At 43.2% G+C, this 20,156-nt stretch overlaps 1 protein-coding gene across 2 annotated transcripts in view; it reads right to left on the bottom strand.

Moving 5' to 3' along the window:
• SH2D4B (SH2 domain containing 4B) overlaps positions 1–20,156 on the bottom strand; it is a 106,538-nt gene that overhangs the window by 26,873 nt on the left and 59,509 nt on the right. For both annotated transcript variants that reach the window (XM_073353287.1, XM_073353288.1), the window contains 5 exons: positions 19,999–20,150; positions 19,043–19,058; positions 18,836–18,843; positions 15,746–15,786; positions 12,943–13,070 (listed from right to left, as the gene is read on the bottom strand). In XM_073353287.1, coding sequence (XP_073209388.1) covers positions 12,943–13,070; positions 15,746–15,786; positions 18,836–18,843; positions 19,043–19,058; positions 19,999–20,150 — 345 coding nt within the window. The remainder of the gene's footprint in view (positions 1–12,942; positions 13,071–15,745; positions 15,787–18,835; positions 18,844–19,042; positions 19,059–19,998; positions 20,151–20,156) is intronic.

Here is a 20,156-nt window from a genome sequence, read left to right as displayed (position 1 = left end):
TTGGGACAGATTAGGAGATGCCATTGATAAAGTTCGGAATTTAAAAAACCTTTCAGGCCCCAAATTCTTCATAATAAACTCTGTAGCAGAAACAATACTTTATATATTCCTGTAACTAATAAAAGTTCTTACCATAAAGGCAATAATAATAATAATTTTAAGTTCTATATGAGAATCCGAAAGCACTTCACAAACACTAAGCCTCACTTCTCCACTGGGAAACAGAGAAGTATGGTTTTGCTCTATTTGAGGGCCCATAAGGGATATGAATCAAGGTCTGCTTATACATGAAATCAGAAATAAACTTCTAAGACATAACCTGTAATTAGTGACTAGCATACAGATATGTCAGAAACTTCTGTGAAGTACCATTTTGTACAAATCATACGGGATGGATTTATCAAAAGGCAATGCCATACAGGAAAGGTTTTGCAGTTTTACTAACTGAACTATACAGTATGTTCAGCGTCTTTTGTTTTCTCTTCTCTTCCCATCCCCCAGTGTATTATTTAGAATTGCTTTGTCTTCACCTCAGTATTGATTTGCCAGTCAAAACAAAGGAAATGCTTGAGAGAGATAAATTCACTAGTGCAATGATCTAAACGGTAATATTGCTGGTCCAGTGTTGGACACTGAAATGTCTAAAGGTCAATTGGATAGCATGGTAGTAGGCAAAATATTTTATTACAGTCATTGACAAGTCACTAATTGACTAGAGAGGCTGATGTTATCCATTTTGTGTCCTTATTGCTTTGAGTTTATCTTGATTTGTACTGAATTGTACCCAAGTTGTTTTAAAAGAAAGTTACAATTTACTTGAAAATAATGAAATATAGGTCCAAATTCTCAGCTGCATCCAATCGGAGCTGGGCTCAGCAGCTAGGGGGAAGCCCCAAGTAACCAGTGGTAGCTTTCTGATTCTGTAATCCTTGCTACACCAGAGCTGGCTAAAATCAGAGCAGCTTGGGGGCTTACTTTAATCTATACCAGTTGGATAATAAGGGGAGGTCCATCACCGGGGGGCAACAGTAAGTTATACCTGCCCCCTGGCCCTGCCATTCTCCTAGGCCCCCACATCATAGCAGCCATCCTATGCTTATCAGGGAGAACTGGCTGCTTTCAGGCAGCCCAAAGAGTATGTCTATAATGCGATAAAAAACCTGTGACATTGAGTCTGAGAGCCAGAATCAGCCAGCTTGGGCTCATGGGGCTTGGGTGCAGGGCTATAAAATTGCCGTGTAGACATATGGGCTCAGGCTTGAGCCTGGGCTCTGGGACCCTTGGGCTCCAGCCAAGCCTGAACATCTACATTACAATTTTATAGCCCCATGAGCCTGAGTGAGCTGACCCAGGCACTGAGACTTGGTGCTGTGGGGTTTTTATCACAGTGCGGACACAGCCAGAGTGGCTAGGTTGCAGCAGAAGATCCAGCCCACAATTTATAGTTAAACTGGCACATGAAAGCAGAGGGAATCTGTTGAATAAGACACACAGCACAGTGACCGCTGGATGGCTAGCACAACTTGCACTGCACCCATCACAACTACTTGTGATTAAGTGGGAAGAAAACGCCATGTGTCAGCCATTAAAGGCAAAGATTTTATTCGAGCCACATCCTAGCTTGTCAAAAAGTGATGGCTTGGCAATGGCTGATGCACGTATTTCCAAACGTTAGAAATGAAATATCCTAACTGTGCTTTGCGGGAGGGAGTTATGATACAAGAGATTGTTTTAAAGAATCTAAAAGGTAAGCCATTTAACAGTAAGGATCTTCAAAGAAAAAATACACCCTCCCCCCCAAAATATACGCTTTATAAAGAAATGAATGTTTCCTGAAAGATGACAGACTTTACAATTACACAGACATGTCCATGGTGGACTTCAAAAACCGCCTAGGCTAATAATTTACATTGAACATCACATCTGAAAGATCATCAACAAACTGCCAGGATACCATCCCTTCTGCATACTCAGCGATGACTGGTCTCAGAGTAGCAGCCGTGTTAGTCTGTATCCGCAAAAAGAACAGGAGGACTTGTGGTACCTTAGAGATTAACAAATTTATTTGAGCATAAGCTTTCGTGAGCTGAAACTCACTTCATCGGATGCACAAAAGCTTATGCTCAAATAAATCTGTTAGTCTCTAAGGTGCCACAAGTCCTCCTTTTCTTTCAGTGATGATTGTCACTGTAAATCACTGTCTGGAGAGCTCGCTGAGTGTAAGGAGACAGATAAATGCCACAGTTAACATGGACCCCAGAATCCTAATTTTATAAGGGGACTCATAATAGTTAACTAGGAAGAAAACATATTATGATTTTTGTTTTCCATATATTTCCACAGGTGAAAAATGTTTGTTTGCTTTGGTCAAAATGTAATTTATATTATTACTTTGTCTGCACTATACACTTAAAATATGGGTGCACACATTTACCGTGTACAATACTAGCCTGATCTAAAGTCCTTTCCATTGTTTTCGCTGGCTTTGGATCAGACTTTATATGCATAGTATAAAATATAAATAAATTTGTCATATTGTACATGGATTTTTTCCCCTCTGTTCAAACTAATAGAAATTCCAAATAGATTTTTAAAAACACTTTGATGATGTGGTTTTTGGTAACTACCTTAGAACATATCTAAGGAATTTGAGCTACTAATTTTTCTTCTAAAGCACTTGGCTAGACTATGAAGTTTGTAATTAAAATTATTGCTTGTCTACTTGCTTAAAACATACTGATAGACTTATTTTTGTTTACCGAGTCCTAGACCGAGGTTTGACTTTAAGCACTCGTGAAAGTGACAATGGGACACTGTAGCACTAGCATAAGTCAATCAAGAGTGCTGGTAGGCACAGATCCTACTGAGTGCCTATTTGAGAGAGTAATTTTGGCTTAGCAAGATTCGAAAGCCATCATTCCACAGGAGCAGTGAGACTGATAGCTGCACAGCTTTTGCTTGGCAGCTGGATCAATAGGGCTGTCATCACAATGCTTTGCAGAATAAGGGGAAGGGGCCAGTCAGAAGACCACCTGCAAGAAAGCTGACTACAGTCTCTGGGCTTTGATTTTACTATAATATTTGCTGTGCTTTAAATGGGAAATATGCAAAGAAGTATAACTATTTTGGGGTTAAATACTGATTGTCCAGTTACATTTTATATTGAGTCCCTTTGTAAATAGCTTATAAAGAATTAGTAGATGATTAGTGTGATAAGGATGTAATAGATGTGTATGTGCATATCAAGAGCAGGTATTCTAGTTGTTTAGAAGCAACTATTTTTGTTTTGGTTTGTTTTAGTCTAAAAATGGCACCCCCTGTAATACTACATGTCTAAATAAATGACCCTGTTGTAATGTACTGATTAGTTTGCACACATATTATCTCCAAACATGACAGCAGAACATATATAGTCAGATTCAAATTACTTTTGTTCTTTTTTCTTTTAGTTTTGCTTAATGTAAAAAAAAAAAAGGGGGGGGGAAGGGATCCAGTGCAGGAGCATACCATTACCAAGGGAAAATAATAGTCTGATGCCACCTAAACCTTGGAATGACACGGATTAGTTTAAAACAAAACAAACAAAAAAAAAACCTTCCTATACTAAGGCAGTTCATACTTAGTGCACCTAACCTGTTTGTCTCCTAAACTTTGAACACACCCCGCCAGGCAAACATCTCTCTAAATCTGTGGTTACATTTGTATAATCACTTATTTTTAGCATCCAATATCTGTTCAGTAATCTCTTTCTAACCACCATCTACTTCTTTGGGTCTCAGTGAAACAGAAAACAAGGAAGATTAGCTGTTGTGAAGGGACAGGGAAGCCTGTTTTCACATTAGCAATTAGCCTATTCACATTAATTATTCAGTTACCTCACTCTCTCATTTCAGAGCAATAGCTCAGCTGCTCTTTTGTGCTTCCTCTCTCCCTGCTGCATGCCACAGCTCCTGTTACCTCACTTTGAAACTCTGCTCTCCTATAAGAGGGACCATGGGTCTAAAACATTTCTTCTGTTTGCCAAGAACTTCTCTATGCTGACACTTCTCAACTGTAACAGCACTAGAAAAACTATCTTAAAGCCTTCCAAAGGACTGGTCAACTAAAACAATTATTGAGAGCTAAGTAGAGTGACATACTGCCAGAAGTTCTCTTTTCTGAGAGCCAATCAAAAACACCTCTGGTTTCCAGAGTGAGAAGTTGAGAACTGAATCAGAGTTGATCAAGTTGTCAGGTTTTCTTGTCATATGTTACTGGAAACTAACCAGGCTTGAAACACCCATCATCAGCTACTGATAGCACTCAAGATTTAGCACATATTCACCGCACACTGTGCTGTCCTTGAAAAATACTGTCTGTATGAGCTGGTACCTCATATTTGAGTTAGATGACTGGGATTGATACGGTGATGCTAAAACTGTAGGCCATCTCCCAGTGAATACAGAGCTGGAATCACATCACTATCATTATATAGTGAATCCACAAATACATAACCTTGCAGGGGCATAGTGTCTCTTTTAAAGATACTCAACATAATATTCTCATGCTTGGGGATTACCACTTCAAGGGTTCAATAGAAAAAATTAGTGGTCCCCAGGAATTGCCCTGTCAATACCTCCACCAAAGACTAGTCAGATACATTTTCCCAGACTGACATGTCCCATTTCTGTGTACAGCAGTCCCTTTATAATATCTGGGGGGGTTATTCACCATGCCCTACCATGGTGAGATGTATATTCATTCCTATGTTCTGGATTCAACAATGATGAAAAGTGCTGGATTGTCAGTCCTGAAGTGCCCTGTTTATCTATGGAAAAGGGACAATATAAGGCAACAGCAGTGCATTCTTCCCCATCAATCCATGACAATACACTTCAAGCTGTTCAAGAGGGAGCCCCCAGAGGGACAAGAGAGTGATTAAGTCTCCAGACTGATTCAATCCGTGGTCTGTGCTCTAAGATTGCCAACAAGGGTGCCATTTAGTACTAATTGCAATAATGATTTTTGGGACATAGATAGGTCCACTTGGAACCAGATTATGACACTGAACAACCATCCCCCCAGTAGGGTGTGTCCCATTCACAGAGACCTGATCCAACAAGTCCCTGGGAAAGATGCCTATTGATTTCAATAGGCTTTGGATAGGGCCCTATCTCCCTTTTTTCATCACATGCTCCTTAACTCCATTTCTATGTAAACAAGTTGAGGATCCATCCCTCTGTATTCTCAAAAGAGCAAATCAAACAGGAAAAAAGCAGATGAAGTAACAGATAGGAAAATAGATAATTCACGTTAAAAAATGCCATATCCCCACTAGGGTTTACTTCATCTCATCCTAACATGTTCTGTTACCTATTAAGTCCCCCTAACCCCCGCTAGAGAACCAGAAATTGTGTTTTGTGAACAAACAAGCATACTGTATTTATTGCTGCATAAGGTCTTGATCAAATCAAACAGCTAAAATACTTGTGACCCTGAGAAAATGCTCATTTCAATAGAAGCTACAAGAAATCTTGCTGTTGCATCCTATCCCTGTGGCAGGGTTATTCTAAAAACAAGACACAAACACTCAAAAATGTTAGACATCCCATACTGAAGTAGTTCAGTCTGCAGAACCATCCTGTCTACTTACATCTGTCAGCGTTTCTTCCCACAAACAACATGGGAGAAGAAAGCCATGAGAAGGAATTCTTGATCTGAAATCAGAGGGAACACCATACTTTTGGGCTACGTTGTCTCTTCACCGACTCTCAGGACCTAAAGAAGATTCCCTTTCAAACACCTATTGACTGGACAGCTTGTTAAACTCAGCTCCTTCACTAATGGCATGTAATAGATATAAGACAAAAATGGTGTTGATAATAGTAATGACTAGGACATGTCCTTTCTACACTTGTGAGCTTGTCCATTGGCCTAATGTAGGTAGATCTGAATTACCCATCGAGGACTTCCAGATCTTAACTAAGGATGGGATCATTTTAGACTCTGGTTCTTGTTTCCTACATGACACTTGAATGATTTGAGAAAATCTTCTATATTCAGGAGTCAAACTATGCATGAGCCAAAATGTAGGGTCTGAGAGTTTGCCACAACTGAACTTTCCCAGAAATAACAAGTGACAAGCCAATTTTCATAGGAAAAGAGCTGCATGCCTAAGGGGAGTTTAAACAGAAGGAAGGAAAGAACAAGACAACACTGCAGACGAAGGGCAAAGTATTAGTATATAGTGATGGAGCAAGGCCAGATGGCTACACGAAAGTAGTGAGAAACAGGTATGTTAGCTCCAGGCTAAACAAAACCCTGTTACCATGGTAATCAACTGGCAGTTGCTCCAGGTTAATCAACACACCTGGGGCAAATTAAGATCCTTCTAGAAAGCAGTGGAGACAGCTAGGTTGATGAAGCCAATCAAGAGCTGGCTGGAACTAGTTAAAAGTCTCCCAGTTAGTCATGGGTCAGGAGCTGTAGGAGGAAGCCATCCTGCTGGAGAAACTGGGTAGCACAAATCCTATCAGGCTCAAGGAAGGAGGCCCTGAGGTAAGGGTGATGTCGAAGTTGAGGAAGTGGGGAGCTGCTGTGGGAAAGTGGCCCAGGGAATCGTACTCAGCCTGTTTCAGAAAGTCAGCTACCAACAGCTGCTACTATTAGGGTCCCTGAGCTGGAGCCCACAGTAGAGGGTGGGCCCAGGCTCCCCCTTTCTCCCCCACTCTCTCTGATAAATCACAGGGTCTGTGAGACAACAGAAACTGTGCGAGGAAGGGTTGCTTCTTCCTACCTCCCTTGCTGGCTTATGATGAAAATGGTTCAGTAGTCTGTGACCCTTGCCTCTAGAGAGATCAGGGCTATGTGGAGGGTTACAGTGAAACTCTGAGGCTAGTGTAATCCACCTGGAAGCGTGGGACCCACTGAGACAAGGTCAGAGCTTTGTCACAACTGGTGTTAACGGTGAAATCCATTGTTCACAGTACAAGCCATCAGGAACAGTATCCCCGATAATGTCACAGCAAACCTGGTGGCTGAACTTTGTGACTTTGTCCTCACCCATAACTATTTCACATTTGGGGACAATGTATACTTTCAAGTCAGTGGCATTGCTATGGGTACCCACGTGGCCCCACAGTATGCCAACATTTTTATGGCTGACTTAGGACAACGCTTCCTCAGCTCTCGTCCCCTAATGCCTCTACTCTACTTGCACTACATTGTGACATCTTCATCATCTGGACCCATAGAAAAGAAGCCCTTGAGGAATTCCACCATGATTTCAACAATTTCCATCCCACCATCAACCTCATTCTGGACCAGTCCACACAAAAGAGATCCACTTCCTGGACACTGCAGTGCTAATAAGTGATGGTCACATAACCACCACCCTATATACCCTATATACACCACCCTATATACCACATATACCACCCAACTGACAGCTATACTTACCTACATGCTCCAGCTTTCATCCAGACCACACCACATGATCCATTGTCTACAGCCAAGCTCTGTGATACAACCACATTTGTTCCAACCCCTCAGACAGAGACAAACACCTACAAGATCTTTATCAAGAGTTCTTACAACTACAGTACCCACTTGTTGAAGTGAAAAAATGGATTGACAGAGCCAGAACAGTACCCAGAAGTCACCTACTACAGGACAGGCCCAACAAAGAAAGTAACAGAACGCCACTAGCCGTCACCTTCAGCCCCAAACTAAAACCTCTCCAGCGCATCATCAAGGATCTACAACCTATCCTGAAGGACGATCCCTCACTCTCACAGATCTTGGGAGACAGGCCAGTCCTTGCTTACAGACAGCCCCCCAACCTGAAGCAAATACTCACCAGCAACCACACACCACACAACAAAAACACTAACTCAGGAACCTATCCTTGCAACAAAGCCCACTGCCAACTCTGTCCACACATCTATTCAGGAGACACCACCATAGGACCTAATCACATCAGCCACACTATCAGAGGCTCATTCACCTGCACATCTACCAATGTGATATATGCCATCATGTGCCAGCAATGCCCCTCTTCCATGTACATTGGCCAAACCAGATAGTCTCTACTCAAAAGAATAAATGGACACAAATCAGACATCAAGAATTATAACATTCAAAAACCAGTCAAAGAACACTTCAATCTCCCTGGTCACTTGATTACAGACCTAAAAGTCAAAATATTACAACAAAAAAACTTCAAAAACAGACTCCAATGAGAGATTGCTGAATTGGAATTAATTTGCAAACTGGACACCATTAAATTAGGCTTGAATAAAGACTGGGAGTGGATGGGTCATTACACAAAGTAAAACTATTTCCCCTTGCTTATTCTGCCCCCCCCCATCCCCACCCCACTGTTACTCTCACCTTCTTGTCAACTGCTAGAAATGGGCCATCCTGATTATCAATACAAAAGTTTTTTTCTCCTGCTGATAATAGCTTACCTTAATTGATCACTCTCGTTATAGCGTGTATGGCAACACCCATTTTTTAATGTTCTCTGTGTATATATATATCTTCCTACTGTATTTTCCACTGCATGCTTCTGATGAAGTGGGTTTTAGCCCACGAAAGCGTATGCTCAAATAAATTTGTTAGTCTCTAGGGTGCCACAAGTATCCTCATTATTTTTGCTGATACAGACTAACACGGCTACCACTCTGAAACATTGTTCACAGTGTGGCAGAAGAAAAAGAGGTTTAAAAAAAGGAGTGCACTGTGGTTTGGGGTTTTTGTTTTGTACCACAGTGGAGGAGGTGGTGAGAGCTCTGGTGCAAGCCACGGTGCCCCAACAGGAGGCCTCCCAGGTTCAGGCGATGGCGCAACAGAAGCCTATGCAGCTACTGCAGGAAACCAACCAATTTTTGGTGAGCCAGGCAACCCAAGATCAAGCCCTCCTGTGAGAGGTAGTGGACCAGCTGAAGATCTTCACCACCCAGGCCCGGCGGTCCAACAGGACATGAACCCTGAGGGCCACTGGTTGTCTGACAAAGATGACAACAGAAGATGACATAGAGGCATATATCCTCTCATTAGAGAGGACTGCTCAGCGTGAGGTGTGGCCCCAGGAGCAGTGGACCAGCATTCTCACACCCTTTTTGTGCAAAGGTGCCCAGAAGGCCTACTTTGATCTACCTGCCGAGGATGCTGCTGACTATCCCCAGCTGAAGACAGAGATCCTAGCCCGATCAGGGATGATGGCAGCAATATGGACCCAGAGGTTTCATGAGTGGAAATACCAGGAGAACAAACCTCTGAGATCCCAGCTATTTGACCTCATACACCTTGTGCAGAAGTGGTTACGGCCCGAGGTATGCAGTCCGGAGGAGATTTTGGAGACTTTGGTCATGGACCATCACATGCAGGAACTGCCGCCAGATCTCCGCAAATGGGTAGGCCAGAACGATCCATCCACCTGTCACGAAATGATCACGCTGATAGAAAGACGGATGACTGTGAGAGAACTGACCGATTTCCCACGGAAGGCCCCTTGTGAAGCAAGCACCTCACCCCAACCCTGGAAGATTGGGTGGCCAAACCCCCGGGGAGCCCTAGGTGGTCGAAGAGGGCGGCTGAAAACCAGCTAGGAACCCAGAAGGAAGGGAATGGCCTGAGGGGGGGAACCCTGAGACTAAACCCCCTAACCCACGTGATAGGGGAGTGACTGGAAGCAATTATAGACGTTATGCATGTGGGGAGTGGAGACACATAGCAGCACAGTGTCCCAGCACTGAGAAGCCTATGCAATGTAACTTGGGGGATTGGGAGGTTCCATGCTCCCTTATCCACCTCGCAGGGGTCGCAGTAGCCCCGCATAACTACACCAGGCTGGTGAGAATAAACGGGGTGGAGACTACAGCACTTGTGGACTCTGGGAGTGCTATCACCCTCATATCGGGTAAGCTGGTAAAAAGTAGCCAGCTGCTACAGGCCAAACAAGTAGCAGTGACATGCGTATATGGGGCCATAAGCTATTACCCCACCATCTCAGTAGAGATAGAGATTCAGGGGAACCCCATTGAGGTGACAGTAGGCATAGTTCCTAAACTCCCATATCCCATAGTCATTGGGAGGGACTATCCAGGGTTTGATAATTTACTTCTCCTGGAAAGGCTGGAGGCAGGAGGGGACAGTGAGGGCAATGACTTGTCACCGTGGGAATGTCAACCCCCGATGTTTTCTGAGATTTCTCAGGATCTGTTCCCTGCTCCCAGAAAGACCCGGAAGACCAAAAGAGAGGAAGGCCTTGGGAACCCAGATCCTGACCCAGGGCCAGAGGACCTCCCTAGTAGGCAGATAGACATGGACAGCAGACAGAGAAACTTTGACTGTGGAAGGTGAGCCAGAGGCTAGCCCCAGCTGTGACAGCGGTGAGCCGCTGGAAGAAGAAGAAGCCGGCCCCTGGAAGCTCAGGCAGGTTAGTCCTGGAGGAGAAACTTTCGGATGGGACCAAGCAGAGGACCCCAGATATAACAACACCAGGAGAAAGGTGGCTGAGATAGACAGGATACCTGTGGATGGGAAGGTCTACGGCCTGAGACCTTACTTTATAGTGAAGAAAGATCTCCTGTACTGGGTTGTGCAAATGCAGGAGCAAGAGATACAGCAACTTCTGGTGCCACGAAAGCACCAAAAATCCATATTGAGCCTTGCCCACAGTCACCTTTTTGGAGGACACCTAGGGGTAGAGAAAACCCAGGCATGGATCCTGCGGAGGTTCTTCTAGCCAGGAGTACACAAAGATGTCCAGCGGTACTGCACCTCCTGTCTGGAGTGTCAGCTGCATAGCCCTTGCCCACACTTGAAGGCCCCTTTGGTACCTCTTCCAATAATAGAGATAATTTTTGAACAAATAGCCATAGATCTGGTAGGGCCCCTAGAGAAGACAGCATGGGCCACCAACATGTACTAGTTGTCCTGGACTATGCAACCCAGTACCCGGAAGCCGTCCCCCTATGCAACACGGCTTCCAAGACAATAGCTAAGGAGTTAGTGCAGATCTTTGCCGAGGTTGGGCTACTCAAGGAGATATTGACTGATCAAGCTGATGAAAGATCTCTGTTCTTTGCTCCACGTACAAGCCCTACGGACTTCTGTATACCACCCTCAAACCAATGGCCAAGAGCAGGAAAGTGGTAAACTGGGATGAGAAAGATTGGGATACCCTCTGCCTTACCTCATGTTTGCCATCCGGGCGGTCCCACAAGCCTCCATGGGCTTCTCTCCATTCAAACTACTATACGGGCGCCACCCCCAGGGCATATTGGATATAGCCAGAGAAGACAGGAAGAGGAGCCAAATCCCGGAAGGAACACAGTCGAGTATGTACTGCAGATAAGAGATCGTATAGCCAGAGTTACGCCCATTGTATGGGAACACTTGGAGAAAGCACAGGAGACCCATTACAACCACCAAGCAAAGGTTTGACGGTTCCAGCCTGGAGACTGGGTGATGGCACTCGTGCCCACAGCAGAGAGTAAACTTTTGGCCCAGCGGCAGAGACTCCTAAGAAGTGATCGAAGTGGTGGGGGAGGTGAATTATAAGGTGTGGCAGCCAGGCTGCTGGAAACTGGAGCAAATTTACCACATCAATCTAAAACCTTGGCACAACTGAGAGGCATGCTTAGTCACCCAGGAGGCCCTTCCCCATATACTGAAAACTACAAAACATACAATTATTGCATTAACTAACTCTTAGAGAGATCCCATGTCAAATATCTGTATCTACAGGCCCATCTTTCATCTGCATTACTGCTCATAAAAAATGGAAATGTATAATATTTACGAGCTAGCCACTTCTTTCTTTTTGTTTGAAGCACCAAGCCATTGAAAATAGCAGCTAGCTGATGTGTTCTAAAATATTTAAGTAAGAACTTATGTATAGTGAGAAAGATTTGGAACCACAACCTGGAGACAGACAAGAGCTGACAATAATTGTATTTCTTCATTTTTTGCTTGTAACAGATGATTAGTTGAGATATGATTCTCCATATGTACATTTAACTTATTTATGCCTTGATAAGCAGGGAGTGAGGGAGGCTCACCTGTCAAAGAGCTCTCAAGGAAAGTGAGGGATTCTCTAAAAACACAACCCCATAATAAGAAACGACAATTGGGGTCAAACAAAGGTCAGGCCCACCACACCTACTATAATGCTCTAATTCCTAACATTCAGAGGAAAAGAGTATTATGACTTGGATCTAAAATACATTCAAGCTCATAAATAGAAGTTTTTGTGTCAGCTATGCTTTATACTAATAGCCAGAATGTTTGGTTCCCACCTGTATAATTACAGCAAGTATAAACTGTGTCTGTAATGCAAGATGAAAATGAGATTTGCATGTGTGCACGTTTAACCCATACACCTTTGGGGTGTGGTGTTCTGTCCCATCTAGTGGCACTGAGACGACTTAGAGAGAGAGAAAGAGAGAGAGAGAGAGATTAATGAGTTTGCTCTACAGCCTTAGCTAACAGCAAATTGGCTTTTCACTCATGCTGTAGAGGCTCATGTACTAAACTCCAGAGGTCCCAGGTTCGATCCTGCCAGCCAACGACCGAGGTCTGTCAGTGTTACACATACATCTGTCCCAAATGTTATTCAAGATCTCCATTTAAGCAGTTCAGGCTCTGATAATGCTGAGAAATAGGAGGACAACTGGTAAGTGTCACAAATTGGACTACAAAACAGAGGAAAAGAAAATGGGGAAGAATAGTCTCTCTATGATAAAGATAATGGATAGACATTACTTGTCAGTCAGAAACGCATTTTATACCAACCTCTGTAAGGAAGGTGAACAAGATTATTCCCGACTAGCGATGTGATTGAGAGTGCCTATTGTGTTTCTTTAAAAAAAAAAAAAGATATTTTGTAACCCACCACTTCAACCCAGAACGTCCTTCAGGCTCAATTATATGAAAGAATAAAGATAACTCAATTACCATGAAACCAGGGCGCAACAGCACAGGTGTTCCTCTCAAACCCAGCACGTCGTGGAAGCTGCTCCTCCTTGAACCAATGAATGAGGATTTCTCTGGAATTGGGTCTAGAAGGACGCTCCCAAGCTTTCCTACATTTAAAATACAAACAACGGGAGATATACGTCATGCAGCTGTAGTACAAAAAATAACTCGCACCATGATCATAGAGTAGGGGAAACAGAGGCTAATCACTAGAGTTCACTGGGAATATTTTCCTTCGCACAGCAAAAAAAAAAAAAATTTTAACAAAAACAACTGTTTTTCCCCCCACTTATCAATTTTTTTGGATTTCATTGAATAACCAGATTTCTTTTGGGTAGGGAAGGTGCGGATTTGTTTTCTCATAAAAATCCAAACATTTTCGACAAAAGAAATTCCATCACTAAAACGTCAGTTTTGTCCAATACCCATTTTCTGTCAATAAGATTTAATGGAAAATGTTCAACCTACTCTATTATTCACTCCGATTTCTTTTAATTTTTCATAGACAAGAGATTATTATTTGCAGGCAGAAAACCTTACTTTTTACCTTTTGTGTGAATCCCCTGCAAGTTAAGCCAGATTCAGCCATTGTGACTGGCATGCCTTGACCACAGGAAAACATGGAGAGAAAACATTTCTCTGCAATGTCACTCTGAGGTGCCTTTCCTTCCCCCTACTTCTACTACTGCTCCACAGGTCTTATGTCCCTACTTATGCATCTTGTAAGTCCTCCGTTTCTGTTTAGCTCACTGCATTTTTCTAGCTCTCGCACCTTGTGCTCTACCTACAATGGAGCTATAATTTAATGATCCATATTTGCAGGCAACCTTTGGCTGCTGATTTCAACAGCAGCAGAATTAGGCCTTTAGCGTAAATGGCAGAACACCTAAAGCTGACCCCAAGGAGTCTCAGTTCAAGTGGCAAGACAGAGACCTAAGTCAGAATATCAATCGGATATGCTCTAAGGCTTGGTCTACGCTACAAGGTTTTACCAGTTTTCCCTTCTGTTGGCACATCCTTGCACACATCCATTCTCAGTTTTGAGTCCTGCCAGCAAAACCCATTCAAGCTAAACCACCTCCCCAAATGGCATAAATCCTGTACCAGCACCATTTCGTCAGTATAATGCCTGTGTGGATGCTGCATTACCTGTACCGGTACAAATTGTCCTCCGGCAAAAGAACTGCAAGGCCCCTGGTCCCACAGCAGTGACTGCTTTTCTCAAATTTTTGAACTCTGCTGCCTAGGGGAAGCTTCCCCACCTCTTAAAATCCCCAATATGTTTGGAAATTCCTCTCATCCTACTAGCCTACCTTTGGTATACTAGAATTCAGGTATTATTCCAGGTAAAGCTATAGCTAAAAAAAGCTCAGGTAAACCTCATGCTGCTTCCTGTCCAGGAAAGAATTCCTGGATTTCATCAGCCTGTGAGAGTAGAGGGGCTGTACAAGCCCAGATGTGGAACTGCAGCAGAAATAAAGACGTTTATTTGGATATTGCGAAGGCCAGAGGTACAACAGGGACAATTAGCACTGTCTGGCAACGAGAGAAGAACTGCATCAGTCCTACCCAAAGACAAAGCAGGGGACAAAAAATCTGGTGCTATCCTCAAGGGCTGCCACTACTATGTGGAGCTAGATGCCATACTGAGTGGTGACCCCATCACCGCCCCACAAATGACAATGGACACCTCGCAACATCTGGAGGAAGGGACCACACAACTGCAACATGAAAGTCAGCTTGTTTAGGAGGGGGATGTGGATGTTGCAGAGCCCACAGAGGGTCAAGAGCTCTTCCACACTCAACTGAGCCTGACCCACTTGAACCAAAAGATGGAACCCAGTGAGGAAGGGGAAGGGAACTCCAGTAGATGAAATATACTGCTGCCCATTTATGCATGCTTTCTTCTCAGGGCCCCAAAACTTCCCCCTTCTGGATTCCTCTTTCCCACCCTCTGAAAATGGCCTCTGAACTCGTGAAGGCAGAGATCAAAGGAACTATCTTTTATAACATCTGGTGTATTTTAAGAGCATGCAACTTGCACAATTAGATAAATCTTTGCTGAAAGAACAAAATAAGCAACCAAAAATTATTCCCAAATACCTATTTTTGTAGGCAGAAAAAAAGTAAAATAAAAACAATGCAAACACAGAAATATATGCAAACCAATACCAGAGTATTCAAATTAAATACATGGAAAAGATGCTCTGACATTATGATAACAGAGAGATTACAGTGCTATCCATACAGAGAAGAAAGCAACTACACATGAAGGCAGCGTGTTAATTCCCCAGATATTGCTGCTTTTAAAGATTTTGTATGGGTCGCCTAGACAGTTTACCCACTCCTGGACCCAAAAGTCCAGAGCTCACTTCTCTCTGATTCTGTTTAAGAGCAGAAGATAAACAGGACTCCAAACAGCCTTTTGGGAACTGTTTGAGCATGAATTAAAAGGGCTGGTTTTATAGCAATTTTCTGCCTAGGGCCAAATCATGAAATTTCTCCCAGTCGATTTCTACACAACTACAGTAGACAAAGTAAGCATGGTAGAGGCAGAAGGAAAAAAAAACAACCACACAGATAGAGACAAACGATGATTAGTAAAAGGAACAAAATGCTTCAACACACAGAGAAAATCAGCAGGGAAAAATAGACAGGAAAGAAGGACGAGGGGAGGAAATAAAAACCGAGACAAGCTATTCAAAGAACATAGAAGGCGAAAGAAATAGAGATCACAGAGAGAAATAACATCATTTCACTGTGACTTTAGGTAGCCCTGAACTGAAGAGGCAGTGCACAAATTTGCACCAGCCCAGGATTAACCTCTGGAAGCACTGTGACTCACACTCAAGCCCTCTAGAGATACTGTGCTAACCCCCTTTCTCCTGCACACACGTACAAAGTAGATGTTATTCCTAAGCATGCAGATCCAAGATCAGGGTAGCCTGTACAAGGGTTTAAGGAGAGTTCTTACTCCCCTGATTCCCTTCAGCAGGTATATAGTCTGAGTCACAATCTAGTCATACACAATGACAAAAAGATACCTTAAAAGATACGAAAAACAAACAATACCGATTTTTAAACATAGATGTGACTTGGAGATGGATAAACACCGTTGGACAAGGGCTGGATAAGGATACAAACTTATTTCAGGTCTTCTCAGCCCTACTTGTAAGTAATTCACACCAAAAAACACCCAGTTCTGTAGTAAATAATTCCATTTAGAAAGCTGAGAACTTCAGGCTGAATTATAAAGGAAAGTGTGGGCCCCTTAATGAATGAGGGAAGCAACCTAGTGACAGAGGATGTGGAAAAAGCTAATGTACTCAATGCTTTTTTTGCCTCTGTCAAGGTTCCTCCCCCACTCTGAACTCTAGAGTACAGATGTGGGGACCTGCATGAAAAACCTCCTAAGCTTATCTTTACCAGCTTAGGTCAAAACTTCCCCAAGGTACAAAATATTACACCCGTTATCCTTGGACTGGCCGCTACCACCACCAAACTAATACTGGTTACTGGGGAAGAGCTGTTTGGACGCGTCCTTCCCCCCAAAATACTTCCCAAAACCTTGCACCCCACTTCCTGGACAAGGTTTGGTAAAAAGCCTCACCAATTTGCCTAGGTGACTACAGACCCAGACCCTTGGATCTTAAGAACAATGAACAATCCTCCCAACACTTGCACCCCCCCTTTCCTGGGAAATGTTGGATAAAAAGCCTCACCAATTTGTATAGGTGACCACAGACCCAAACCCTTGGATCTGAGAACAATGAAAAAGCATTCAGTGTTTTACAAGAAGACTTTTAATAAAAAATAGAAGTAAATAGAAATAAAGAAATCCCCCCTGTAAAATCAGGATGGTAGATATCTTACAGGGTAATTAGATTCAAAAACATAGAGAACCCCTCTAGGCAAAACCTTAAGTTACAAAAAAGATACACAGACAGAAATAGTTATTCTATTCAGCACAATTCTTTTCTCAGCCATTTAAAGAAATCATAATCTAACACGTACCTAGCTAGATTACTTACTAAAAGTTGTAAGGCTCCATTCCTGGTCTATCCCTGGCAGAAACCAGCATACAGACAGACACAGACCCTTTGTTTTTCTCCCTCCTCCCAGCTTTTGAAAGTATCTTGTCTCCTCATTGGTCATTTTGGTCAGGTGCCAGCGAGGTTACCTTTAGCTTCTTAACCCTTTACAGGTGAGAGGAGCTTTCCCCTGGCCAGGAGGGATTTCAAAGGGGTTTACCCTTCCCTTTATATTTATGACAGCCTCTGTCTTCACTAACAAGGTCAGCTCCCAGACTGCTGCGCTGGGCATCACAACATGGGGAATAGATGGCCAGCCCTCTGTGAAGAAAGAGGTGGTTAGGGACTATTTAGAAAAGCTGGACGTGCACAAGTCCATGGGGCTGGACGAGTTGCATCCAAGAGTGCTAAAGGAATTGGCGGCTGTGATTGCAGAGCCATTATCTTTGAAAACTCGTGGCGAACGGGGGAAGTCCCGGATGACTGGAAAAAGGCTAATGTAGTGCCAATCTTTAAAAAAGGGAAGGAGGAGGATCCTGGGAACTACAGGCCAGTCAGCTTCACCTCAGTCCCTGGAAAAATCATGGAGCAGGTCCTCAAAGAATCAATCCTGAAGCACTTACATGAGAGGAAAGTGATCAGGAACAGTCAGCATGGATTCACCAAGGGAAGGTCATGCCTGACTAATCTAATCGCCTTCTATGATGAGATTACTGGTTCTGTGGATGAAGAGAAAGCAGTGCATGTATTGTTTCTTGACTTTAGCAAAGCTTTTGACACGGTCTCCCACAGTATTCTTGTCAGCAAGTTAAAGAAGTATGGGCTGGATGAATGCACTATAAGGTGGGTAGAAAGTTGGCTAGATTGTCGGGCTCAACGGGTAGTGATCAATGGCTCCATGTCTAGTTGGCAGCCGGTGTCAAGTGGAGTGCCCCAGGGGTCGGTTTTGTTCAATATCTTCATAAATGATCTGGAGGATGGTGTGGATTGCACTCTCAGCGAATTTGCGGATGATACTAAACTGGGAGGAGTGGTAGATACGCTGGAGGGCAGGGATAGGATACAGAGGGACCTGACAAATTGGAGGATTGGGCCAAAAGAAATCTGATGAGGTTCAATAAGGATAAGTGCAGGGTCCTGCACTTAGGACGGAAGAACCCAATGCACAGCTACAGACTAGGGACCGAATGGCTAGGCAGCAGTTCTGCGGAAAAGGACCTAGGGGTGACAGTGGACGAGAAGCTGGATATGAGTCAGCAGTGTGCCCTTGTTGCCAAGAAGGCCAATGGCATTTTGGGATGTATAAGTAGGGGCTTAGCGAGCAGATCGAGGGACGTGATCATCCCCCTCTATTCTACATTGGTGAGACCTCATCTGGAGTACTGTGTCCAGTTTTGGGCCCCACACTACAAGAAGGATGTGGATAAATTGGAGAGAGTCCAGCGAAGGGCAACAAAAATGATTAGGGGTCTGGAACACATGACTTATGAGAAGAGGCTGGGGGAACTGGGATTGTTTAGTCTGCAGAAGAGAAGAATGAGGGGGGATTTGATAGCTGCTTTCAACTACCTGAGATGTGGTTCCAGAGAGGATAGTTCTAGACTATTCTCAGTGATAGATGAGGACAGGACAAGGAGTAATGGTCTCAAGTTGCAGTGGGGGAGGTTTAGGTTGGATATTAGGAAAAACTTTTTCACTAGGAGGGTGGTGAAACACTGGAATGCGTTGCCTAGGGAGGTGGTAGAATCTCCTTCCTTAGAAGTTTTTGAGGTCAGGCTTGACAAAGCCTTGGCTGGGATGATTTAATTGGGGATTGGTCCTGCTCTGAGCAGGGGTTGGACTAGATGACCTCCTGAGGTCCCTTCCAACCCTGATATTCTATGATTCTATAGCCACTAGTTTTCAAAATTTACTATCTTTATTAGTGTGTTTATTACTTTATTTCAGAGAAGACACTTTGATGTAAGTGGTTTGAGAAAATAAAAATGAGAAGATTGTTTTGACAAGAGGCTTGATTGCAAGTGTAGCAATCCCACCACATTTCAGACAGAACAATTTTGATTCCTCAAACTGGAAATTTCAACAACCCATCTGCAGTGGGTTTCCATATCTCACATAAACAAGACAAAGAGATTGCTTGTCAAAACAGAACATAAACCCCAAGCAGGAAGGGACTGAAGTCCTTTTGGTGCTGCTGAGCTGCCAGACATCATAAGCACATTGACTGGTAATTGCAAGACTTGGCAGTAAAAAGGAAAATAAAAGTTGAATTACTCTTTCTTCCCTGAATGTGCATTTTTTTTTACTTTACCACCTTGCCCAGTTCTTGTTATCTTGTTCATCTTACCAAGCCTAATTAATAATGTCAGATGGCAACATATAAACCCACAAGGAGCAATTGATAAATTTCAGAGCAGATGGGATGCAGTGTTGGATTGTTTTTCACTTCTGGAATCCACGGAATTTACGAAAGAGAAAGATGAAGGATCAATAGGTAAAAAACTCAGAAGACCCTTAATTTTGCCATAAGAAAACTCAAAACTACTGAAATTAGGAGTTGTCACCTCTGTAAAATGTGTCAAAGAGCTCTTGAGCAGCAGTTATTTCTAGGCTGCAGGACTAAGGTTTGCTTGAGAATTTGTTTGATTCTCTATCCCAGCCTTGCATTCCTATCAAATCATTGACTTTTTAAAGACCCATCTTTTTGTAGATGCTACAAGGTCCTTTTAAAAACAAACACCATTTAATTGACATTATGCACTCAGTGCATATTGATCTTTTTAAAACATCCCCTTTCTATTCAGGGTCAAGAGCAACACTGTAGAGAATCTCAAATAAAACAAAATAAAATAAAAAATAAAATAAAAGAAGCACTTATTAAAATGGAGGTGGAAAGCACATGAATGGAGGATCAATTTTTTGAGCCACCTACAATAAGAACAAACCTGGCTGGTGTAGTGAGCGTCATTAGTGGGCTAGGATTGTTGCTATTCAGCTTTATCACTGGTTCATTATTCAGGCTGGTCCCCTTGAACAGGTTACTCAAGCCAGCCACTTTTCCTTTCTGGATGGCTCGTAAGGATTGTCGTCGATATTCATCCCGGGCCCTGCGTGCTTTGTGGCTCCTTTCCTCATCTGCAACCTTTGAGCGGCGCACTGGGT

Source organism: Lepidochelys kempii, chromosome 7 (assembly GCF_965140265.1).
Source record: "Lepidochelys kempii isolate rLepKem1 chromosome 7, rLepKem1.hap2, whole genome shotgun sequence".
In the NCBI taxonomy this organism is placed as follows: domain Eukaryota; kingdom Metazoa; phylum Chordata; order Testudines; family Cheloniidae; genus Lepidochelys; species Lepidochelys kempii.
The sequence above is the reverse complement of the archived record's forward strand: the minus strand, read 5'-3'. Positions and strand labels throughout refer to the sequence as shown.